This window comes from Chanodichthys erythropterus, chromosome 17 (assembly GCF_024489055.1).
Source record: "Chanodichthys erythropterus isolate Z2021 chromosome 17, ASM2448905v1, whole genome shotgun sequence".
In the NCBI taxonomy this organism is placed as follows: domain Eukaryota; kingdom Metazoa; phylum Chordata; class Actinopteri; order Cypriniformes; family Xenocyprididae; genus Chanodichthys; species Chanodichthys erythropterus.
The window spans coordinates 39,318,007-39,345,611 of NC_090237.1; the positions used below are offsets into that span (position 1 = coordinate 39,318,007).

Consider the following 27,605-nt stretch of genomic DNA (forward strand, 5'->3'; position numbering starts at 1 on the left):
ATTTAGCTCAAACAAAACACACACACACACACACTAGGGTGTAACTGTTCTTGGTAAATAGGGCTGTCAAACGATTAATTGCGATTAATCGCATTCAAAATAAAAGTTTGAGTTTGCCTAATATATGTGTGAGTACTGTGTGTAATTATTATGTATATATAAATAAATACACACAAATTAATGTATTATGTAAGAGAAATATCTTATTTATGGACAAAATATTTGTATTTATATATAATATAAATTATATAAAAATATAAATAAATACATATACTTGTAAATATTTCTCAAATATATACATTAATTTGTGTGTATTTATATATACATAATAATTACACACAGTACTCACACATATATTAGGCAAACTAAAACTTTTATTTTGTATGCGATTAATCGCAATTAATCATTTGATAGCCCTATTGATAAAAAAAACAAAAAAAAAAAAACGTATCGTTCTCTTTCAAGTCTTGCGCTTGAACATACAAATTCAAGCAAAAATTATGTCAGCATGCCCATCTCGGTGAATATCCTAGCAAACATAGTTGGTTATGTCTTAAGTGAACTTAAACACTGGAGAAAGAACGCATGTGTTCAGCATCAGTGTACTGATCTGTGCATTATCTTAAAGTGACAGCAGCCTTATTCCTTCTGTCTGTATCTGTTTTTAACGTTGATCAAACAACAAAAGACAAGGAAATCACTCACTGCTCTTGACTGAATAGCTTTTGTAACTTCATAATTATGATAAATCTTTATTTGATTTATACAGTGAAGATTATATGCAATGTTGTTTTACATTTGATTTGCTACTTTATTCAATTACTGTACCTGAAAACTACTGTTAGATACCTAAACAACCTGAAAAGCCCTGTTTATTTTAATTGTATCTTTGCTCTACTGTATTTATTTGTGCTGTTGCTTGTAGTTTGATTATTTGTTCTCATTTTCTCTATTATTGTCAGTAGTTTTTTCCCCCTGAACATAGCACATACCGAGCCGTACCAAAACCATACCCTAAAACCGTAATTATATATATATATATATATATATATATATAGGGAGTGCAGAATTATTAGGCAAGTTGTATTTTTGAGGATTAATTTTATTATTGAACAACAACCATGTTCTCAATGAACACAAAAAACTCATTAATATCAAAGCTGAATATTTTTGGAAGTAGTTTTTAGTTTTAGCTATTTTAGGGGGATATCTGTGTGTGCAGGTGACTATTACTGTGCATAATTATTAGGCAACTTAAAAACAAATTTATGCCCATTTCAATTATTTATTTTTACCAGTGAAACCAATATAACATCTCAACATTCACAAATATACATTTCTGACATTCAAAAACCAAACAAAAACAAATCAGTGACCAATATAGCCACCTTTCTTTGCAAGGACACTCAAAAGCCATCCATGGATTCTGTCAGTGTTTTGATCTGTTCACCACCAACATTGCGTGCAGCAGCAACCACAGCCTCCCAGACACTGTTCAGAGAGGTGTACTGTTTTCCCTCCTTGTAAATCGCACATTTGATGATGGACCACAGGTTCTCAATGGGGTTCAGATCAGGTGAACAAGGAGGCCATATCATTAGATTTTCTTCTTTTATACCCTTTTTTGCCAGCCACGCTGTGGAGTACTTGGACGCGTGTGATGGAGCATTGTCCTGCATGAAAATCTTTTTCTTGAAGGATACAGACTTCTTCCTGTACCACTGCTTGAAGAAGGTGTCTTCCAGAAACTGGCAGTAGGACTGGGAGTTGAGCTTGACTCCATCCTCAACCCGAAAAGGCCCCACAAGCTCATCTTTGATGATACCAGCCCAAACCAGTACTCCACCTCCACCTTGCTGGCGTCTGAGTCGGACTGGAGCTCTCTGCCCTTTACCAATCCAGCCACGGGCCCATCAACTTTCTGCCTTTCTTACCTTGGCCATGTCTCTGAGTATTGCACACCTTGTGCTTTTGGGCACTCCAGTGATGTTGCAGCTCTGAAATATGGCCAAACTGGTGGCAAGTGGCATCTTGGCAGCTGCACGCTTGACTTTTCTCAGTTCCTGGGCAGTTATTTTGCGCCTTGGTTTTTCCACACACTTCTTGCGACCCTGTTGACTATTTTGAATGAAACGCTTGATTGTTCGATGATCACGCTTCAGAAGCTTGGCTATTTTAAGACTGCTGCATCCCTCTGCAATATATCTCACTATTTTTGACTTTTCTGAGCCTGTCAAGTCCTTCTTTTGACCCATTTTGCCAAAGGAAAGGAAGTTGCCTAATAATTATGCACACCTGATATAGGGTGTTGATGTCATTAGACCACACCCCTTCTCATTACAGAGATGCACATCACCTAATATGCTTAATTGGTAGTAGGCTTTCCAGCCTATACAGCTTGGAGTAAGACAACATGCATAACGAGGATGATGTGGTCAAAATACTCATTTGCCTAATAATTCTGCACTCCCTGTGTATATATAAAATATATATATTATTAGTGCTGTCAAATCAATTAAACTCAATTAATCGCATCTATTTATATATTCTTTGTTCATATGTGTGTACATGACTGAAAATGTCATGCCAGTGGAAATAACAAACCAAGTAGAATATCTGCAAAAAAAGGACACAAGAATTAATAATAAATCTCAGAATTAATTTTGCCATTTTAGCAATCACTGGTTCCAGCTAACTTGTAATTTTTAGTGGATGTGGATTTATGAAGTTTGTTCCAGGTGTGCTTTAAATTCTAGCACTTTAAATTACAATCACATTATATTTCTATTATATTATATTTTCATTATATTTCACTGTCATTTTAGGCAAACGGGGGTGAGGAATTTGCCCACAGTACATCCCTGATCTGGCAAAATATTCTATTATTATTAAAGTAACATTTCCAATAAAGTTTAATTAGTTAACATAAGGTAATACGTACTAACAACAAACAATACTTTGACAGCATTTATTAATCTAGGTTAAAGTTAATTTCGGCATGCTGTATCCTAATACATTAATGCATTGAGAAACAGAGGCGGAGATGGAGACAAGAAATTGTTACAAAGGGAGGCATTTTGGATTTTTGAACTTAAATCTCTATTTCCTGATGGCATGAATGAAGAACTTGAACTTTCTTGTTTCTTGCAAAAAAATTGTTTTTGCAACATTTATTTTCATAGTTTTTTATGTATTTTTCATGTAGTTTATGTTCATTGCCTTTCAGACACTCTTGCTGTGACAATTGTGATAATTGATCATTATTGGTGGTAATTGATGATTGTGATAATTAATTTTTTTTTGCTTGTATGTGTTTTTATTTCGCTTATTTTATGTATCTTAATTTTACTTATGCAAAGCGCTTTGAGAAATGACTTTAAAAAGCACTATACAAAATAAAGTTATTATTATAACTGGATTAAGCTGACAGCTCTGAATTGCTTGTCTTTCTAGAAAGAGGGTGATTGTTTGTTGCATCTTGAGCACTGAGGATAGCAATCTGCTGAAATGTCTGCTCCTCTGTTTTTAACTCACTTGTACTTTGCACTTTATTGCACCATGCAATTTATATAATACATTTTTGTATTTTTCTAGACCTTAGTCTTTTTTTTTTTTTTTTGGATTCATTTTTCTGTTTTGCTCTAGTTGCTCTCTTTTGGTTCTACGCACCTGAAGGAAACAAGAATTTTGCAACTGTGAGCACAACTTTCTTTGATTTAATGCATTGAGAAACAAAATGAAATAATAACAGTATATTTATTATCCACATGAAATATGTTTACAGTGATTTAATACATTTTATTTCAAGTTAAATGTGGACAAAGTATCCCCAATATATATAGTATATTGTTTTGCTTAAAAATGGCTTGCGTTCTTTGCTTAAATATATTCCAACTGATTTGATATTTTGTGTAATATATATATATATATATATATATATATATATATATATATATATATATATATATATATAATGTGTGCTTTAAGTGTCCAAATACTAATTGTAACCAATAAGATCACCAAACAGAGACATTTTCATAGAATGTTTCCAATTATACATTATTATATTATTAATTTAAATTCACTGCCCTGCATGCTATGCCTTTTTAATATTTGATTTATCCATTAAATGCATTTAATAACTCACTCAAAGAGAGAAATAACATATAAGTGAGCATGTGACCTTTCACCCAGTGAACAGAGCTCGAGTCTGTAAGGACACATTCACCTACATTCAGTCACAGTAACAGTAATAACAAACTGGTTTAAAACACTAACAGACTTCAGAGTCTTGATTCTTATATTTTCCAGTGTTCAGTGCTTGTAGCATATCTAGAAACGATGAATGTGATTATTCTGAACAAATGCAGTTAGATGATCAAACTGGGTGACTTACTTCTGAAGGCAGAACTGAACACGAGTGCCATCGGTGCCCTTTGACCAGTTAGTTTATTCCCAATCACAGACTGTTTATGAAGACTACTGACTCCAGTGATGTGGGGTTATCTGTTTAACTGGCTGAAAATAACAAGTTACTCCTCACAACAGAGTGACAACCCTGATAATATCCGTCTCTGTCTTTAATATAATTGTTTTATTCTACACCTTTTATTTTTTTAGGACGTCGTCATGTTTATCTCTGACGTACGGCGGTGTAGTGAGTGATCTCTTCTTCTTCTGAATTCTGCCGTATTCCGCACCATAGGCACATACCGCCACCTGCTGTTTACATTCTTACATGGATTATAGTCAGGTCTCTCATTATTTCGGGTCTCTCGTTGTTGTATTTCTGCAGTGTGTTCAGTATGGAGGACCAGGGGTGCCACTTAAAAATAAAAAGAAGAACCAATTAATTAATTTAATAATTCAAACATAAAAATGTATATAAATGATTCACTTTTTATATGGGCAAATTAATAGACATATTTAAAGTTGTTTATTTAATTCCTGTTTTTAAATGTAGTTTAATAAAACAATAAAACAGTAAATTTAAAAAATCTTTTTTGAATGAGTAAATAAATAGACACATTTGAAATGGGATTTTTAATTCACTTTTTAAAACGTAGATCAATAAAACAATAAAAAGTACATTAGCAAATCATTTTAAATGCGCATTTAAATCGCTTTTTAAAAAAGAATTTGGCAAATGCTTTTCTTTCTCAGTTTGCCAAACGCTTTTCTTTATCCATTTGTCAATCGAGTGGTAAAATGCCATTGGACAGTACAAACGTGGGAGCAACCAATCAACTTTCGCCTCAATTTGAAGAGCCAACCCTCTTTCACTTGTAACACTCACTGTCATTGGACAGTGAGAAAAACTATACGTTACGTCATTACAGCGGGAGTTTGAAGAAGAAGACGAGTTCGAGCAACGCAATCACACAAAATGTCAGGGGAATCTGAACGTGTTTGGAGAGGTATTTTGGAGGATTTGTTAGCTTTAGCTGATTTTTGCGAAAGAAGTTCTCCTCTCGATTATCATTTTATATGTAAAAGGGTTTTTCAGTTGAGGGAAGATGTGGCAAACGCAGCAGATTATTGTGGTTGTACAATAAATGGAAGGGTTTGGGTTATGTTTGATGGGGTCATTCAGCGACTGACCGCAGCCCTCACACTATGGTTGTACTTTCAAGCATTCTTGAACAACACCAGTCGTTGGATGTACCAGCAGAAGAGACCGCAAGATGTATTGGTGTGTCGCTAAGGACAGTCCGACGAAAACTTGCACATAATGGTTTAAGGTATGTAAAAGAAAATGTTTTATTATGAATAGGCAGGTCAATCCTAAAATGTTTTTGGAAAGAATCGGCTACCATGCCTTGAGCGGCCTGCACACGTTTAACTTATAGCGGTCAATCGCATGACTGATTGATTCGTAGTATTATGTATAGCAGTGAATCTCAACCTTTTTTGAGTAATGGACCCCCATCATATTTAGAACCATCCTCAAGGACCCCAGAATAAAATTGGCTCATTGGTATCATTAATGTCTTTGTGACGAACAAATGCAATCGAATGTAATTTACTACTACTTAAGTTGACTTGTCCTATATTCATATCGTCAGTTATATACATGTCAAATGTCAAAGTATACAAAAATCATATTCAGATATTTTATAAGGTCCCCCTGACGTTATGTCAAAGACCACTAGGGGTCCATGGACCCCTGATGTACAGTATGTCGAAATATTAGGCTGACTATTAACTACAGTTAAGTTGGTTACGTGAAAGTAACACCCTAATGTGATTGCTTTAAAGAGCAGTGAAGTCGGAATTTGTTAAAATATTATAATATAATTGTATGTGAAACTTGTGTGTAATACCTTACTATAATTAAAAATGGTTTGTTTTTAGGAAACGTGACTTGTACACCTCCATTACGAATGAGGAGTTGGATAGAATATTGGTGGAAATACACCACAGATACCCTAATGCTGGCTACAAGATGATCTTGGGACACTTCAGATCCAGGCAACTTCTTGTACAAAGTAGGAAATGTAGCAAATATTAACATTTTTAATAATCTAATGTCTCATCCAGGGTTTGAAATTAACACATGCCAGGCCTGCTGAAAAAGACAACTATCATAGAATTTCTAATGGTTTCCATTTAAATACCATTATGAACCATTGGCTAGTGATGCACTGAAATGAAAATTCTGGGCCGGTACCGAAAATTCAGGATGCACTTTGAAGAAAAACTAAAAACACCAAAATTGGACAGAATATTTTTTTATAACAATACTAAAAAAATTATTCTTAAAAAAAAATTTCAGCCGAAATTCCGAGGCACACCACCCTACTGGCTTTTTCCATTAAAACCATTGCAAAATTCCTTTCTTTTATGTTGTGGGCATTATTTCAATAAGATTTAATGGTGTTTTATTGGTCCCCAACTGCCAGATAACATCCCATCTATAAAATCAATCACATACCAGTAGGCACCATTATAGTTTCTGTTATAAACAATTAAACCATTAAAATTTCTATTGTTTTGGGCAAGGTTCTATTGTTTTTTTCAGCTGTTTTTTTTTTCAAAAGTAATGCTGTCAAATCACTAGCCGATTTGGTAAGTTATGTTTCATAAATTGTTCCCTCACTTTATTGGGAAGTTTAAATCAAACCAGTGCAAATTGAGCACATTTACTCAATGTGTGAGCCATGTTTTGTTGTACTTGTACATAGCCATCACTATGCAAGAAATAACCGTGCACTTGTTCGTTTGAGTCTGCTTTAAATTATGTTTACTTTAAACTTATTGAAATTTATTCAAGGAAAGCCCCTTGAGATGCAGCATCTCGTTTTCAACGGGGACCAAGAACATACAACAGATACAGTGCACTCAATACAATACAATACAAAACAAACAGAACATTACAAGACAAATCTGCTCAAAAATCCCCCCACCCAGGACCATTTCAGAATCTGCAGGGTATACAAATGTTTACAAAGACAGTTGTTTCAGGAACCATAACAATTACAAAAACTGACAATCAGTTTTCAAGAACAACATATTTCAAGGAACCATTACAATTAAAAGCATTTACAATCAGTTTTCAAATAGTTTAACAAAGAAGTTCTAAAGGAGCCTAAAGTAGTATTAGATCTCACAGATGGAGGCAGATTATTCCAGTCTGAAGGAGCATTATAACAAAAGGACCTCCGACCGACTACTTTGCACATAACAGGTACAGTAAATGTCAGACATTGAGAATGTCGAAGAAAATAAGTTGGAGTATATTGTACAAAAAAACTTTTCAGATATGGTTGTAAATTCAAATAGATGCATCTAAAAATAAATTGAAACCAGTGATACTGTCGTCTTTTATCAGGCAGCAACAGGGACGGACTGGGACTAAAAAACGGCCCTGGACATTGACTAGGCCCAGCCCAAAGCAATCGGCGTGCGGAAACTCGACAACATTTGTGGCTCATGGTACTATACCATCCAAATTATAGCAATAGCACTGATGTTGACTAGATGTTGTGTTAAAAGCATATTATCCTAGATTAACTTGAATACTCATATAGCAGGGGTCTCAAACTCAAATTGTTGCGGGGCCGTTTCAGTGATTGACACCTCCTAGGAGGGCCATATTAACCTTCAAGCGCAAGAAAGCGCAACATTTCAGAAAATTTACTTTCCTTTGCATTATTTCTCATTTACTTCAAATTTCATTAGGCCTACTAAAATAATTTTATACCAATACTATAAATATCTTATTTACCATACTAAATGTAAACAGCAGTGTCTCTCTCATTGTTACAGAGTGTAATATAATTATATAATACTATTACTAACATAATTCTACTAATATAGTAATATAATACTACTAATGTAATACTATTAGTTGCAATAGTCTGGTGCAACTTCTCACATCCAACAAGATGCATGAAATAAAAAAATTGTAATTTAGGAACAAAACCAGCAACACTTGTGGCGTGGAGAGGTCAGAAATAAACAAAAAAACTAGAGCTATACATCAACTTTATTTTGCCAAAAAAAATAAAATCTCTCATTGTTACATACATTTAGTTTTTAACATCTAGTGGAAGTATTTTCCCTTACTTTATGTTAGCTTAAATAACATTAAAATCTTGCACTGAACAACTGTACTGAACACAATCCCTGAATGCATTTGTACACTTTGTTTCTTGACAGACACCCGCAGCGCTTGTGCTCACACAGCTGAGCCACACTTGTCCAAGATGCCGTTTGAGCATCGGTAACGTTTAATGGCTGCATCGGACGCGTTTCGGTGGTTTAAATCGGCGCTCGTGACTTAAAGTCGAGTGCTTTTACTGTAATTTAGGCAAGCGCGCTCATAATAGAAGCGACGCGGTTGAGAGCGCGGCTCATGGTTGCATAGCAACGACAGACGGAGACGCCACTGGAGCGAAAGCAAGAAGGAGAATGCGGCGCGGCCACTTATGTGACGCGATATGTGAATGCCCTCATAGAACGGCGACTTTTCTTTGCATATCAGACCGGTAGCAACTAGAGAAAAATAATAATAATTTAGAAGGCCCCATTATGTTTTATTTTTGAGATCAGTTGCGGGCCGGGTAGAGGGGGTGGGCGGGCCGGCAGTTGAGACCACTGATCTAACGTCTTTGCTGTTGGTTTCTTCCTACTCTTTCACTTCTTCTTCTCCTTACTTGGCGGCCACGGCCAGTGCAGCTGGCATCCAACATAAAGGTGCATTGCTGCCACCTAAAGTACTGTAGTGTGAAACAGATTAGTGGGGGGAAAAAAACAGGTGATGAACATGTGCGAGGCGGGTGGTGGGCCGGCCCGCCGGCCGTCCTGGAGTACCGGCCGTTCTGTGATTCTCCAGATCACACAGATGGCCAGTCCGCCCCTGGGCAGCAACCAGTTAAGCTGATTATATAATTGGCAATGATGAGTTCTATATGGACATTTTAAAATGAACCTACACAGATTATTAAATAGAACATCTAATGGTTTAAGATATACATTGTACGTGTTTTGATAAACTATATCTGCATAATCAATAATTGGTAAAATTAATTGGGTAATTATCTTTTTTCGTACTCTAAGTGTAAAACAATTTGATGACCTGTATAGAGGCATTAAACAAGAGTATGTTCGTTTTATTATGTAATCAATATGTGGTTTGACATTTAATTCTGGATCAAGCCAAATTCACAGATATTTAACAGAGGTCTCTTTTGTCACTGGAGTACCATTATCAAAATACAGGTTAAGTTCAGCAGATTTAAGAGAATGATGAGTACCAAAGAGCATACATAATGATTTTTTCATATTGAGTTTTAAGAAGTTACTTTTAAGCCAATTTAGAACTGATTTAAGATCTGTCTGTAATTTGTTCTGAAGAAGAAGTTTGAACTTGAAAAATAGACAACAGTATCATCTGCATATAAATGTACTTGACAATTATTACATACTTGGGGGAGATCATTAACAAAAATAGAAAAAAGAAGGGGGCCAAGGATAGAACCCTGTGGCACACCTTTTTCAATAATTCATTCATCAGACTGTGCATCTTTAAATTGAACAAACTGACGTCTGTTATGGAGATAAGCCTATGGATTTAACAGCATCAAAACTTGTGCCAAATAAATGTGGGTGATCCACAAGACTACTCTCTTCTTCGGTTCGATGAACATAATATAAAAAAAATAGCAAAAATGAAAAATAATATAGGCTCTTCTTTCAAATAAAAAGTGTTTTGAAATGCAAATATTGTGAACCTACAAACTGAAATTATGGCAGAAGAAAATGTTTGATGGTAAGACAAGCTCTTAGCAATGCAAGTGAAGTTTACCGTGTCTGTATTTTCATCTGATAAATCGATGAACAGTTGGTCAGTATTCTCCTCAGTGGGTGACTCGATGATGAGTGAATCACTGTCTGAAGTATGTGCATTTTGTTTTCCTAATAAGAAACTGAATATTAAAACTAGATTATGACCAGTCAGTGTTTTCCATACCTGCAGCTCTAAATGTGAACCTTAAGTTAATTGAAATTGAACTGTTTTTCACAGGTAAGACACCTCTCCATTGGCCCAAGCAAGGGAGATTCGCAGACAACCTTAAACATTTAAAGAGCAATCTCAAAAGTTTAGATAACTGTAAAAAAATAAAGAATAAATTCTATTGTGATTGTGATTGAAAAACTATTGTGTAGCCTAAAATGTAATAAGCACAGAATTTATCAAAAAAGTCATTAGCCGCTTTTCCACCATCAGGTCGAACGGTTCTTAAAATGGTAAGAAAGGGTTCCAGTTGTGTTTCCACTGGAGCCTGGTACGGCACAGCACGGCATGGTTACAAACGGTTCTCGGCCCAGAATTCTCAGCACGGTTGTCTAATAACTGTGCTGAATCGTGCTGGTAAAATTAGTGAACTGACGTCGGCACACAGGATTAGACATTTGTCTATTGCCTGGCTACCAGTTTCTCTGTAGCTGTCTAAGAGCTCTATTAAAGCAACGTAAACACAAATAAATAATGAAATTAAAAGAAATATCTGATCATCCTCCAGACGTTATTTACATCTCGTATCATCAGTAAACCATTGCGGTACCAAGGCAGCGACTGATGTTTTTGAATTACATTCCAAAGAGCAGCTGTTACCAGCCCCAGAGTGGAAAATGAAATGGAACCTTACCAGTTGATCCGGATCGGCACAGAATGGAGCGGTTCCGCATTGAGAAGCATTCAGCCCGACGGTGGAAAAGCAGCTATTTACTCTATAAAAAAAACCTTACAGAACAGGACAGATCTATGTCTTTTTGCATAGGACGTATGTAGATGACAGCATGTCCCATATTTTCTTTTAGAGTCTTAATAGTGTATCCTGTGTTTGGGCAAGGCAACACCACTAGCTTCCTAGATCGGGTCATGCCTGATGTTTTTAAAATCTCAAAAACCCCACAGTCACAGTTTTGGATATGTTGTTAGAATGTAGTTTTTAAATTCTTCTGCATTATTTTCATCACCTGTAAAACGACACAAAAAGAAAAGATAAAGCAAAATTTTAGGAAGCAAAACTTTGGCATTTTACCAATTCCTAAACATTTTACATTGTTTATAAACAGAAAAACCATACCCACCAAAAAATGTAACTTTTTTCTCTCCAAGTCCTGCAGCTTCAAGTTCCTCCCTTTCAAACGTTGTTGGTGCAACACTTTGTGTCATACTTCTTAAGCAGCAGAACACTCTTGTGAAGCTACTGCGAGGTCTTGTAGAACGATTACGACGACTTAAAGATCTTCTGCTGGCTTCTGCTCCATAGCTTGTGAAAAGTCGATTTACTTCAACTATAAATGTGAGAAGAATGTCAATGTAAACTTCACTCATAACAATGACATTTTAAAAATGCTTTGTTTAAAGTGCAGCTATTTAAAAAAAAAAGATTTAGAACTGTATAGACCTTAATAGACCTACATAGATATCCCGCAGGAATTTGTGAGACTGTGTCTCAAACAGTGTACACCTTTAAATGCTCGTGCTCCCCGCCCCCAAGCTTGCGACTCCATTAAACATTAATACAGAAGTTCACAGAGCAAATATAACTCTCAAATTGGATCGTTCGTGATGCAGCATATCAGAGCACGTAAGTATGGCATGTATTTTGTGGATGTTTGATAACATCTGATTCTGAATGAGTTTGATAGTGTGCTGCATGGCTAACGTGGCTTAAGTTACACACTGTTGGGAAAGACTCAATAAGAATGAATATGCGTTTATGAATTATACAAACTGCAAGTGTTTTCGGGTTAAAAACATAGACTGTAAAGAAATATGGACATAGTGTCCGTGATGTCACCCATAGATTTCTGAAGAGCAGTTTAGAAGTGAAAATGAGGCCACTGCCATCTTAGCTGCACGTCACCACACGTCACTCCCGGATAACTGAAAATGGGCAGAGAGGCGGGAGTGCCTGGTTGCTGAAACCACACCCACCGAGCACGACGTGATCATGTTAGCAGGATCTATCTATCTATCTATCTATCTATCTATCTATCTATCTATAATATCAATAAAGGTAAGCTATATCATTAGAAAGTTCTAAATGTTTACTGTCAATCTACAGTGTTTTTTTTTTTATGATCACGATATTTTTTTACGGAATCATAAAGGGACTTCATACCTTTTATAAGGTAACAGTGATCACGAGATGAATCCAATCCGATATTTACATCTCACAAACAAATGAGCCGCGTCCAAAGTATAATTTTTCAAAATACAGCATTTATATTTATATCATCCAAGCAATTTTGTCAGATTTTGTGGTGTCTTGGGCCATATTCTCAAAAATGGCTGGAGAATATGGCCCAAGACACCACAGAATCTGACAAAATTGCTTGGATGATATAACTATATCTGCTGTATTTTGAAAAATTATACTTTGTAGTAAATCTCACGAACAAAACTTTTAGCCCATACTAAGATGATCCAACAGTGTGTGTTCTGTTTATCTTCCGCATGTGTGCACATTAGGGCTGTGAATCTTTGGGTAGACAGCGATTCAATTCGATTCACGATTCAAAGGTGTTCGATTGGATTCAAGAACGATTTTTGCAAATTCAGAACGATTCGATTCGAGACGATTCACATTAAAATTCAATGCAATCCGATTAATTCGATTCGATTCTGCTTTTTAATATGCATTTATAGGGACACTGAAATACTACCCTCAATGTGTCTTAGTCAGGGTGTGAATTACACAGCGGCCTTCAGGGAGTCAGAGAGTAAGGGCAAAAACAAACAAACAGAAAAACCCTTTTGTCTGTTGTTAATGTTGGTTCATGTTAGTTCTCAATGATGCAACATAACTTTATTTTAACAGCCTATAAAAATTGGCATTTGTGGAAATTTACATAAAACAAAACTTTAAAAGGGCTTTAAAAGTATTTTTAGGCCTAGTTCATGTTAAATATAGTGGAGGATATTGTTAAAGGCTACACAACCTTATTAAACAGGTACATTAAACATATAATGCTCACATGGAGAGACTATCATGCACTTTCCCAACTACTAACTTTTCTTCACGGAATAGTTATAAAAGCCATCTTTGTTCTCTTTATATGGAACATTTTCCTTATGGTGATTCTGAAAGAAAACGCGCTGGGTTTCTATAGTTCTGTTGCTATAGTAACGAACGCAACTTTAACGCGCATCTGATTGATAAACCGCGCGCTCTTATGTCAGTGTTGTAGTTATTTCAGCAGTTTTGTCGCACATTCAGTTTAATGACATTAAGTTAATCATTTCATTTATCATTCATTGAACTGTGCGTATGCATTTAGACACTTACATTATATGTTTGCTCCGATCATGCAATAAATGCGCGCCTTGAAACTGCTCAGGTAATGTCAATGAACCATTTCCGACTTTTTCCACGCAATAAAAGCGTTTTATTTCCACAGTAGTGACCGCGCAATGACTTGGCAGCTTTATCAATGGCTTGAGCAGTCTGACTCAGGACTATTGTTGTCTTAATAGCGAACTGTCCCATGCTCATGTGAACAGCAGTGGTCGTCCTGAGGAGAACTCAAACGTGGGCTACGAACTGAGCACGAACGCAATCTATTATGGCGTTCGGACGAGCTCATTAATATGACGTTGCAACATGCACTCGTCTCACTGAACGTCACGTCTGCGTCTGCCGAACGTGACGTCTGCGTCTGCCGAACGTGCCGTCTGCGTCTGCGTCTGCCACATTACAGTTCGACTGCCTGGACGTGACGTCTACGTGACGTCTGCTTTGCTGCAAGGGTTTCCAGCACATTCCATACACTAATTAGAGCTTTATTATACCTATTCATTCTCTATTATTGTTTACACTTATCCTCAATTATGTTTAATTAGCAATTAAGTGCTTTTTACCTTTCTTATGTATAGCTTTTTATTCCAAAAAGTAAACATTTATACAAATGATATAACAAATTCTGTATGCAATTGCTTCTTCCACATATCCACGACTTCGGTAAAGTTGGTTTTATATTCGCACATTCGGACATCGGTATTCAATAGCCTTGTTAATCACACTATATTTTAAATTCAGTGGACATTAAGTAAATATGCTATAAAAACAATTGAATTGCCTATCTGTATCAGTGGATGGTGTAAGTTGACAAATTCGTTGGTTGTCAATATCATACAAAATTTGCAAACATTAATTTATTGCACATTTATTGGAAAGTCTGAATTTATCAGAAGTCTGAATGTGCGAATATAAAACCAACTTTACCGAAGTATATCCACGGATGTTTTGAAGAAATCATAAAAAAGTTGTTCTAGCATGTATTCACCACTAGGAGTCTCTAGACCAACACCAAAAGAACGAATGTTTAAACACTGCTATATTATGGGCTAATTTTACTAAAATAAACAATATTTGCAATCTTTTATTTTGGAGTTGTAATATTTAGATTTATAGTTTCGCCAAAGTGATTGACAGGCGATCTGTTAGAATACTATAAAACATTTACACCTCAAAAGACAAAAGCGAGCACATTTTATTATTATTTTTTGTTTTTATTTATTTATTTATTTATTTTAATCAGTAGTGCACATTTATCTAGGGTAATTTTTTTTTAATTAGTATGGTAAAATGCATGACATGTTTTTTTTTTTCTTTTTTCTTTTTTCTCATCCATAAATATTATTTTATGCAAGTCGTGTTGATTTGTGGGTGACAAACATATGCTCATTGTCGGCTGGCCGCTCGGTTGTTCCTTAAAAAAAAAAAAACTTGATTTTAACAAACATAGAATGTTCCCAAAATATTTCTAAATTAACTAAAGAAACGAAAAGAAATTGACCACCTTGCCATTAAAAACAAAACTGAAATATTGTAATGGCTGCACATCAGCTGTGTTTGGGAAAGAGAGAGAGAAAGACAGACTCAGCTAAAATGTAGTCTGATTATGGTTATGGCTAAAAATCCCAGAAAATATCGAGATATCATTTTTGTCTCTATCGCACACCTTTATATAGCCTATTCAATTAATCTTTTCTTGTTTGGTACACAATCCACTGATCATAAAGCTTAAAAAAACGTATCTTTTCTCAACGATATCTGGTTGTCCTGCATCTTCAATAAACAAGTTAAAGTTAGTCCATAATGCAGCTGCTAGAATTCTTTCCAGTAGTTTTTACTTCTATTCATGACTTCTTTGTTAACTTATCTGTTTTCTTTTCTTCTTGTGGCTACTGAAACTATTTATTTATTTACATACTTGTATGAGCACCCAATCATTTATTTCTGTTGTCGGATAAAATGAATTAAACATGGGCCAACGACGCCATCTATTGGTGAGCGAGTGCCAGCGTCGTTGTTTAGCTCTATTTTCATTTCACGCAACGATAAGGATCGAGGACACGACAAATAAATAAATAAACAAACAAATAAAATTGGTGAATCATTTATATAAGGTTTTATTTATTTATATATTGAAGAGGCGGGGTCTGGTTTATAGTGTTATTATAATATTGTTACAATTTAAAATAATGGTTTTCTATTTTAATATACTTTATATTTATTTCTGAGATGCAAAGCTGAGTTCTCAGCATCATACTCCAGTCGTCTTTGACGCATGATCCTTCAATGTCAACGTCGGAAAAAATCGTGCTGCTTAATATTTTTCTGTGATATTTTTACAGGATTGATTGATGAATACTGGCAGATTATTATTCAAAATATAGAAATCTTATCAATTTAACATTATTGCTGAATAAAAGCTAACATTTTCTTTTTAAAAAAGAAAGGAAAACATGATAAAATAATATTAGAATCCTAATTTATATTTTAAATGTAAAATATAAGAAGAGAGGTGCTTGAAAAACTGAACATTAATCAGGCATAATGCATTTTTCCATGTATTTTATTATTATTTACAGCAACAGTCTCAGATCTAGCAGCTGATTGCGATCGATGGGTTGGCCATCAAGCATGTAGGCTATATTAAAAATGTAAAAAGATTAAAAAAACAATAACCCCCAAATGTAAAAAATTTCAAAACGGATTTCATTAAAACTAAACGACATGAGTATACCTAAGAGCAACACAAACTTCGCTTTTAGGCTTTATACTTTTTATGTTATCTTTATACTTTTACAATTTAAAAAAGTAAAAAAAAAAAAAAAGTCTAAATTGTTATATATTAATATATGTATATTTAATATGCACGTAATTAATGTATATTGAGTTTGCCGGGGAAAAGTTGCACTAAAAACTGACAAAAAAAATTTAAAAAAAGTCAGACGCAGACGTCACGTTACAATTCAGACTGAGATGTCACGTCCATTGAGAGCAGTGAATGAAGTGCAGGTAAATACTGCATTGGCTCACACACTGCACTGAGCCGTGTGAGGACCGTGTTCTGATACGTGTTAGCGAAAAAATAAATAAATAACTTCACTGCTACACGTGAATCACGCGTGAACGTCTGACTCGACACTTCACTGCCACACGTGATTTACGTGACGTCTGCGTGACGTCTACGCCTCGTCTGCGTCTTAAAATGAATGGATTTAATAGCAAAAAATTAAGACGTCAGTGAGACGTTCAGTGAGACGAGTGCAAGTTGCAACGTCATATTTTTGACCTCGTCCGAACGCCATAATCTATTGAGTGGCGGTAAAGAGTGCAGCGCGTGTCTGTGAAGGAGAGCTGTGAGGGAAGGCGCAAAATGACAGCGCACAACGTCTCCATCAAATCGCACATGTAGTAATGTAATGTTTATATATTTTAAAGCATTGAATCAATATATAATCGTGATTAATCCGATTATTTACATTTTACATCGATTATCGACCGAAATAAACGATTCACGATTCAAAAAACATGTTTCAAGATCGATGCATATGCATCGTCAGGAATTATAATCGATGCATCGAGAAAACGAGTGAATCGTTACAGCCCTAGTGCACATGTACACAGAGATGATAGCATGTGAAATGATAATAACCACATGGCTGTTCTCTGTGAATACAGTAAGAAACGATGGTAACTTTAACCACATTTAACAGTACATTAGCAACATGCTAACGAAACATTTAGAAAGACAATTTACAAATATCACTAAAAATATCATGTTATCATGGATCATAAACAGTTATTATCATTCCATCTGCCAGTTTTGCTGTTGTCCTTGCTTGATGGCTTCACAATACCTGCAGAACTGTGCAGGTCCACAGTGTTAATACTGCCTTCCCTAGAAGATGGGCTGATGCAAATTTTAGGGGCGTACATAAAAATGATTCCGACTGTTACAAAACAGATTTACATAAGGAGGAAACAATGGTGTTTGAGGCTCACGGTATGTGATTACCATCTACAGAAATCTTATTATTCAACTATGCCAAGGTAAATACAATTTTCACTTCTAGGGCACCTTTAATTTAATTTAATTTAAATTTGTCTATTTGGTTTATTTTATCTATTTAATGTACATTTTACTTAATCTATGATGCTCTGTTCAGTTTCAATGTGTTCAAAGGCTTTCACGTATTTCTAGTGAATGTCTAGTTTTGCCTTGTAATTACAGTTCTGCATTCTTTAGTAATAAAAATAATTTATATATATATATATATATATATATATATATATATATATATATATATATATATATAAACTTATTTTGAGACGATGGTAGTGTGCTTATAGTGTGGTGTGTCATTTGGGACACACCTGCTCTGTCACTTTTGTTTCTGTCAATGCTGCTGTAATGAACTGAAGGAATGAACGAGGGAGCGGCTTCGGATCGGAGGGTGTCACATGCTATAGCTGCATTCACGCCACCTCGTATCTGAAACTCATGTTGATTCTACATTTGATGATGCAACTTTAATGATTGATGGATATAGAATTTTTAGGAATGATAGGAATATACATGGAGGAGGAGTGGCAATCTATATTCAACATCATATACCTGTCCAAGTGATGCCAGATTTAATGTATTCTGGTATTGAAATAATTTGGTTAAAAGTTAGTCTGAAATATCTTAAGCCATTACTCATAGGGTGTTGTTATAGACCTCCAAATGCTAATAGTGAATATTTAGATAAAATATGTGATATGTTAGATCATGCTAATAGTATGAATATGGAAACTTAAACTTAATGGGTGACTTTAATATAGATTGGAATTCTTCTGACTGTCCTAAGAAAATTAAATTAATGAGCACAGCAATAGCATGTGGATTATCACAGGTAATTAACAAACCGACTAGAATATGTTTGAAAAATAATGGTACTCGATCTGTTTCCTGTATTGACCACATGTTTATAAATAGACTACAAGTTTGCTCAAATTGTGTATCAGTGCCAGTTGGTTTTAGTGACCACAATCTTATTGCAATTGTAAGGAAAACAAAAGTTCCTAAATCGGGTCCAAAAGTAATAATGAAAAGGTCATTTAGAAGATTTAATCAACTACAATATGAAGATGATGTTAAAAATACAAATTGGTCAGAGGTAATTCTACAGAAAGATCCAGAGAAGGCATTTCAGATTTTTGATAAAACCTTAATGACTATTGTAGAAAACCATGCACCAATAAAAAAGTTTACTGTTCGAAATGTCAACACTCCATGGTTGGATCAAGAATTAAAAGATTTTATGAAAGAGAGAGATTTAGCTAAACAAGCAGCAATTATATCCAAATTTAAATCGGACTGGCAAGTATATTGTAAACTTAGAAATTTTGTAACTAAGGTAAATAAGAAGAAAAAGAAATTGTACTATACTAAGAAAATTACAGAAACAAAACACGATAGTAAACAATTATGGAATACACTAAATAATATATTAAGAGGTAATAATAAATCAACTCCAGCTTATTTAGAATATGAAGGTGAATTTTTTACTAAATCAAGTGACATAGCGAATCATCTTAATGATTATTTTATAAATAAAATAAATAAGCTTAAAAATACTACACAGCCATACAAGACAGATTTATCAAATATATTAATAAATAAAATGATGGAAGGTAAAACATGTAGTTTCAAATTTAAGAGTGTCAGTGGTTCTAAAGTGGAATTGCTTCTGATGAATTGTAAAAATAAACCACCTGACGTTGATTTCCTTGATCATAAGTTGCTGAAGCCAATAGTCTCAATCATTGCTCCCAGTATTGCTCATATAATTAATTTGTGTTTTACGAATAATATATGTCTACAAGCATGGAAAATATGTTGTCATGGTGTCTTCACGAATGTTCCTGATTTCTCTGTTTTGGTTTTCTTTGTGTTTTTCTTGTTTTGTGTTCGGACTGTTACTGTGGATTTTGACCCTTGCCTGTTTCTGGATTTACGCTTTGGATTACCCCATTAAATTACTGCAAATGGATCTTGCTGTTTCGTTTCTGTGATTTTACGTGACATGTTACAGTTTTTTACGATTGCTTACACACTAAAATGAAAAGTAGTACACTATTAGCAAAACCTTACACTCAAGAAGCAAAACATCAGCCCTATTTGCACAACTATAAGCACCTTGTCGACCTCACACTTGTTGCAAAACTCTACACACAGTGATTTGCAAAACACTAAACACACTTAACATACACTACACACAAAAATCTATCATGAAGTCACTTGCAATACCAAAGCACTGACTGTCAAATTACCGCAGTCATCAAATGTGCAAACACTTGTTTGCTTAATTGTAGACACACCAATCAGGTGTATAAGCACTATAAAAAGCAGCTGGTGAGTTCATCGGCCTTAAGCACAATGGAAAGAGTCAGAGAAAGAGTAAGACGAGGAGGAGAATGAGGAGGAGGACAAGGAGGAGGAGGAAGGGATGGAAGAGGAACCAACAGAGGAAGAGGAGGAGGAAGGGGAGGAAGAGGAAACAACAGAGGAAGAGGAAGAGAAGGAGGCCATGCTGGAGGTAGAGGTAGAGGAAGAGGAAGACAAGAAGGTGCTCAAACAGGACCGAATCTGACAAATAAGATCCGCGCAACACTGGTTGACCATGTTGTCAACCACGGCCTGACACTGAGGGATGCTGGACTGCGAGTACAGCCAAATCTAAGCCAATACACAGTGGCAAGTGTGATAAGAACATTTCAACTGGAAAATAGGTGTTGTAAAAATATCATCATATCAAAAACATCTGCACGGTTTCAGTAACTGCTTACAGTACTGTATTCTATGCACTATCAGCACTTCTGCTACCTTTTCCTGTGAAATTACTGTACTATTGTATATTGTTTTTTTTCTACATAGGATTGAGGGTCGGGAACGACAAGGGGGAAGGCTTCACAGAACAGCAAGAGAGGGAGATAGTAAACATGGTTTTGGCCAAAAATGCCATAACACTCAATCAGCTCCAAGCTAACATTGTCAATAACCACGCCACTTCCAACGATATCCATCAGGTCTCAACATCAACACTGGCACGCATCCTAAAAAAAAAACATATTACAGTTTTTTCCAATTGCTAACACACAATTTTTCAAACTAGTCTGGTTTTATCAAAACACTTACAGTTTTTTACAGACGCTAGGACACATTTCTCAATACTTAGGTCACTTTTGCAAAACTCTTCACACAGTGAGCACAACAGAAGTCTATGTGGGCTAAACTGAGGATCAGTTATCATTGCTTTGGCACAAAATGCATTCAATGACTACATCTCTCAAATTTCATGAATTCTTTTCTCACTCAGACACAACAACTGCCAAAACTCTTTGTATGTACAGACCGATTTGCACATGCTTACATACTGTTTTCAAAACTGTTAAACTTATGTTCAAAACAATAACATCATACAAAACTGAATAAGGCAGAAATATGCTGCATTTCTATAGTAATATTGTAATGAAATATATTCTGAATATAAAAAATCAAATACTATCAGAGGAATTAGATGAAACTGAACACCTACACAAGCATTTGTTTTTCAGTTTCATTACCATCCATTCAAAAGGGGAAACTTAGGAATAATTTTGTTCTGTAATGTAAACATGGACCATGTAACATGTACTGCGGTGAATTATAAGCAGTAGAGAGTGTCATTCTTGTTTTATAAAGAAATTTAAAAAAAGAAAACATTGTATAATGCTAACTGATGTTAGTGTTTTTAAGGTCGATGTTTTATGACTGACAAAGTGTGCTTGCTTGGTGAAAACCTTTGCTAGTGTTCTGGAAGAATGAGTTGATTTGAGACATGAATGAAGTGTTTTGGTAGATTTAGTGCATTTTGAATGTGAAATTAACTGCTGTGCCAAGATGAAAGTTGGTTAGGAGAACTGTGTGAAGAGTTTTGCAAAAGTGACCTAAGTATTGAGAAATGTGTCCTAGCGTCTGTAAAAAACTGTAACACAATTCACAAAACCACACACCCAAACTGCAAAATACCTCATATATCCTGCAAAATGAAGCACTGCAACCGAAACTACACAGAGCATTATCAAAATCAAACTTTTGCATGAAATGGCACACACTTCATTCATATTACCAGATTTTTGCCTAACCACCTACACACTGTTGGGCATAATGAAAAGCACACCCATCTTTAGTATGCTTTGCCATAATACTAAAATATGTATCAGATTGTTCACATGCACAGAAATATTTGCAGATACACACACATGCTGTTGCAACATTTTTATTTTTTTTCCTTCACTACAGTAAACAAGTCAGTACAACATAAGCACAGCAGATATATTTACATGGGACTGAACAAAAATATTCTTACAAAAAGTAAACTGAAAAAGAAAATTTCTGAAAAAATATATTACAGTAAAAAAAACAAACAAAAAAAAAGGCAAGAAAAATAATTAGGCAGCATCTTGCCGCACAGCCGGGTCTGGCCACAACGCCTCGTCAACATCACAGGCAATATCTTCCCTTGCCAGACAGAGGGAAGAAGCGCCTTGAGTGCCTTATCCATCCCTGAATTGCACCCACATCAATCTCATCACATGCCTCTTCCATGGCCTGCACAAGAGGCATGCGCACAAGGAGCTGCCGGTCGTATACCTTCCACCGCCATGCCGAAAAGAATTCTTCTATGGGGTTCAGAAATGGTGAGTATGGTGGGAGGTATTGCACGAGAAATGTTGGGTGGTCAGCAAACCAGTTTTGGACTGGGGCTGCACGATGAAAGCTCACGTTGTCCAATACTACAACGTACCGGTTTCTTTGATGGTCTGCATCATTCATACGCTCTGGTGGTATGAGAATGTTGTGAAGTCTGTCCAGAAATGTGAGAATATGGGCTGTGTTGTATGGTCCAAGTTTGGCATGACGGTGGAGGACACCATGCATATTGGAGATGGCAGCGCACATTGTGATGTTCCCACCACGTTGGCCAGGAACATCTATAATGGCTCTGTGGCCAATGAGGTTTCTCCCTCTTCTTCTGGTCTTTGCTAGGTTGAACCCAGCCTCATCTATAAAGATTAACTCATGTGGGATTGCATGAGCATCCATTTCCAGTACTCCCTGAAAACAAAGAACAAAAATCACTCAATATGGTGTTATCCAGTACACTGGGAAACAATGTTGTGTGTAGTGTACTGCAGTCAATATAGTACTTACATCCACATATGCTCGTCTGAACTCTTTGTTTCTTTGAGAGTTTCTCTCAAACGGCACCTTATAAAGTTGTTTCATTCTGATTTGGTTTCGCTTGAGAATGCGAGCCAATGTGGACAGACTAACTCGTTGAATGTTGTTGAATAAGGTGTTGTCTTGGATGATGTGGCTTTGAATTTCTCGTAATCTGATTTCATTATTTTCCAAAACCAAGTTTACAATGGCAGCTTCCTGTACCCCGGTGAACATTTGGCCCCTTCCTCCACCATGGTGTCGTCTCTCAGTCCTTTAGAAAAAATAAAATAAAAATATATATAGGGCTTGGACAATGCAGCCTAAATATTTTCCCCCACAGTAGAGTACATTGTACAGGAAACTTGTACAGTTCATGAATGGCTGATGTCATACACTAAGTAAACAGGTGTCACCCAACTGATACACTATGACATGGGGTATACTACATGTGTACTACATGAAATTTTGGTTACATACCTGTTCTCCAGTCTAAAGGTCCGGATGACAGAGGCGACAGTAAAACGGCTCAAGTTTGGCTGCACTCTCTGTCCAGCCTCACGCATTGTCAACCCATGGTTGATGACATGATCTACTAAGGTTGCTCTGATTTCATTTGAAAGTGTTTGTCTTCTTTGGCCATGAACTCCTCTACCTGCTCTACCCCTACCTCTCACTCTTCCTCCCCCTCTTATTCTCAACCTCCCTCTTCCTCTTCCTCTTCCTCTCTCTGCAATGTCTTCCATTGTTGTTGTAAAAAAAAAAGGTTCTCACCTGTGGTCTTTTCATAGTGCTTACATCCTGATTGAAGTGTTAACAATTAACCACTGAGGTGTTTGGCCAGGTGGCACATGTAATTGGCCAATTAGCTCATGTAGTGTCATTTTGAATGGCAGTGTTTTGAAATGGCAAACATGTGACTTTATGTCAGATTGTTGTGTCTTATGCAGAGAACTGTATTTAGTGAATTTAAAAAGTGCTATTTTGAAATGCAAAATGTGTGTAAAACAGAAAAGGTGTTTAGACTTTTGGAGACTTGAGAAGAAGTTTTGCTCTCTGTGTGTCAGTTTAAATAATTGTGCTGTGCATGTCATTTTAGTGTGTTAGCAATTGGAAAAAACTGTAAAATGAAGCAAATTTATCAAGTGCCTTTCGAGCGCAATTCCAAACGAGTGAAACGACTTCTGCATGATTATGCAGAAGTATGTATTCACTAGCAGTGTGATCTTGCATACTGTCTCATAATCTTACTGTACTGTAATATGTATACTAGATCTACACTGAACTACACAATTTTGCCTGACACTGTTCTTCAGAGAGTTTTACGAATGGATGGAGAGGAGATCCAGCATGAGTTCATTTACGTAGATGAGGCTGGGTTCAACCTGACGAGAACACGAAGGAGGGGAAGAAACATCATTGGCCAGAGGGCAGTAGTCAATGTCCCAGGGCAACGTGGGGGTAATATAACACTCTGTGCAGCCCTTACACAGAATGGGGTCCTCCACCGCCATGCCCATATGGGCCCTTACAACACAGCACTCATACTTACATTCTTGGACCAATTGCACAACATAACAGCAGCAAATCAAATCGATCATATGCAATGCATTGTTGTCTGGGACAATGTGTCTTTCCACCGCTCTGCTCTGGTTCAGAACTGGTTTCAGCAACATCCACATTTCACCGTCCTATATCTTCCACCATACTCTCCATTCCTCAACCCTATAGAAGAGTTTTTCTCGGCATGGCGGTGGAAGGTATGTGATCTCCGTCTCCAGGCTGAGGTACCCCTCATCCAAGCCATGGAGGAGGCCTGTGACCAGATGGAGGTAGCAGCAATGCAAGGATGGATTCGTCATTCAAAGCGTTTCTTTCCAAGGTGATGAAATTCTTTGGCCAGATCCAACTAGGCGAAGAGACAATGTCTAGTTTTTTTTGTTTTTTTTTGTTTTACAGTAAACTTACAGTACAATACGTAAAGTGACATTTTGTTACAGTATTATGAATCTCCATGTCAACATTTTGGGCGTGTTGACAAATGAGTTTCTTCAGTCTGCAACATTGGTCTTGTGTAGTGTTTGGTGAATTTACATTATATTTGTACTTTGTTGATGGTAGCCTACTCTAATCATAGGGAAGTAGAAGTGGTAAAAGTGTTTTACGTTTATCACAGCAGAGTGTAAATCATGCAAACAGAGTATAGTAAAGTGAAACGTGTGTGTTTCATATGGTAACAAAGTGTGGTTTTTAAACAGAAGTGTATAGTTTTTACAAGAGTGTTTAATTATGCAAAGAATCTGTAGTGTTTTGCTAATTGTGTGTGTGGTTGTGCTAATTGTGTGTAGTGTTTTGAAAACACGAGCTCTGTTTTGAAAATCGTAAATGTATTACAGTTTTTTACAATCACTTCTCAAACTCTTCACACAGTTCTCCGAACCAACTTTCATCTTGGCACAGAGGTTAACTTCACATTCAAAATGCACTAAATCTACCAAAACACTTAATACATGTCTCAAATCAACTCATTCTTCCAGAACACTAGCAAAGGTTTTCACCAAGCAAACACACTTTGTCACTCATAAAACATTGACCTAAAAACACTATCATCAGTTAGCATTATACAGTGTTTTCTTTTGTAAAATTTCTTTATAAAACATGAATGACACTCTCTACTGCTTATAACTCACTGCAGTACATGTTACATGGTCCATGTTTACATTACAGAACAAAATGATTCCTAAGTTTCCCCTTTTGAATAGATGGTAATGAAACTGAAAGACTAATGTAGGTGTTCAGATTCATCTAATTGTTTTGATAGTATTTGATTTTTTAGATTCAGAATATACATTATTTCATAATCATATTACTGTAGAAATGCAGCAAATATCTGTCTTATTCAGTTTTGTATTATGTTATTGTTTTGAACATAAGTTTAACAGTTTTGAAAACAGTAGTATGTAAGCGTGTGCAAAATGGCCTGTATGTACAAAGAGTTTTGGCAGTTGTGTCTGAGTGAGAAAAGAATTCATGAAATTTGAGAGATGTAGTCATTGAATGCATTTTGTGCCAAAGCAATGATAATTGATCCTCAGTTTAGCCCACATAGACTTCTGTTGTGCTCACTGTGTGAAGAGTTTTGCAAAAGTAACCTATTGAGAAATGTGTCCTAGCGTCTGTAAAAAAACTGTAATAGGATTGTTATTACTTAAAGGTCTCGTTTTTCGTGTTTTTTTGAAGCTTTGATTGTGTTTATAGTGTGCAATATAACATGTGTTCATGTTTCACGTGTAAAAAAACACAGTATTTTTCACATAATTTACTTATCTGTATACTGCTGTTTCCACTGTCATAAAAACGGGCTGATGACTTCCTTGTTCTATGAAGTCCTCCTTCAGAAATATGTAACGAGTTCTGATTTTGCCAGCGGTTCCTGTGTTGTGATTCGACAGCAGCTTGAGCGCACCTTGCCCGGAAAGGTCGCGCCTCTTACCATAACGTGTGCTGCACATAGTTTTACAAGTGGATTATTGTGGTGTGCCAAATGAACACAAAAGACAATAATTCCCGAGAGACTGAACTCTTTAATCTCCACAAGCAGCGACAGAAAATGTACAACGTTAGCACTCACTCAGAAGAGTACCTCATACGGAAAACAGCCATATACATAAACATAGTCCCCTCTTGTGGCCATTATGTGCACTGCAGTCCAACATGAACTATTGCAGTAAGGATACCACAATTATAATTTTCGGGAACCGAGTTAAACATAAATTGTAACCATTGATCTCTAAGTACAGCGTCCCTGGGAAGGCCAAACAAAGGTGATTGGACTGCGGGATGAAAATAACAGCGTTTTGACGACATGGCGACAAACACACTCTACAAACGCAACTCTTGCTCTTCTCCATGGGAGCGCAACAAGACCACGCCCCCTTTTTTGTGTATTCCTGTGGGAGGAGGTTAGTCAAAAAACTGTTTTAGTGACGTCATTAAAGAAGGAAGTAGAGGGATGTAGTCCAAACTGGCCATTCGATGTAGGCGACTTCTGTTAAATAAAATATCTCGCTTGGCATTGAACTTTGAGCTTTAAAATTTTACAGATTTTATTTATACTCTCACAACAACATTACACACTAACTAAAGTTTGAAACATGGGATCACGAAGAACGGGACCTTTAAGTACCTGCGAAATGTTTGGAAACAATAATTGATTTTAAAATAAGTCCCTTCTGCTCACCAGGGCTGCATTTATTTGATCAAAAATAAGGTAAAAACAGCAACATTTTTATTTGAAATTCTTACAAATAAAAAAAAGTTTTCTATATTTTATTAAAAAAATGTTTTATAAAATGTAATTTATTCCTGTGATCATATTCAGCATCATTACTCCAGTCTTCAGTGTCACATGATCCTTCATAAATCATTACAATTTGATCTGATGCTCAAGAAACATTTCTGATTATTATCAATGTTGAAAACAGTTGTGCTGCTTCATATTTCTGTGGAAATGGTGATATTTGTTAGTTTTCTTTGAAAAATAGAAA

General features: G+C 35.9%; 1 protein-coding gene across 1 annotated transcript in view; it reads right to left on the minus strand.

Moving 5' to 3' along the window:
• ech1 (enoyl CoA hydratase 1, peroxisomal) overlaps positions 1-4,662 on the minus strand; it is a 16,084-nt gene extending 11,422 nt beyond the window's left edge. The window contains exon 1 of the mRNA XM_067365312.1: positions 4,397-4,662. Within this exon, the coding sequence (XP_067221413.1) occupies positions 4,397-4,427 (31 nt within the window). The 5' untranslated portion in view covers positions 4,428-4,662. The remainder of the gene's footprint in view (positions 1-4,396) is intronic.
• Positions 4,663-27,605: the final 22,943 nt, after the last annotated feature.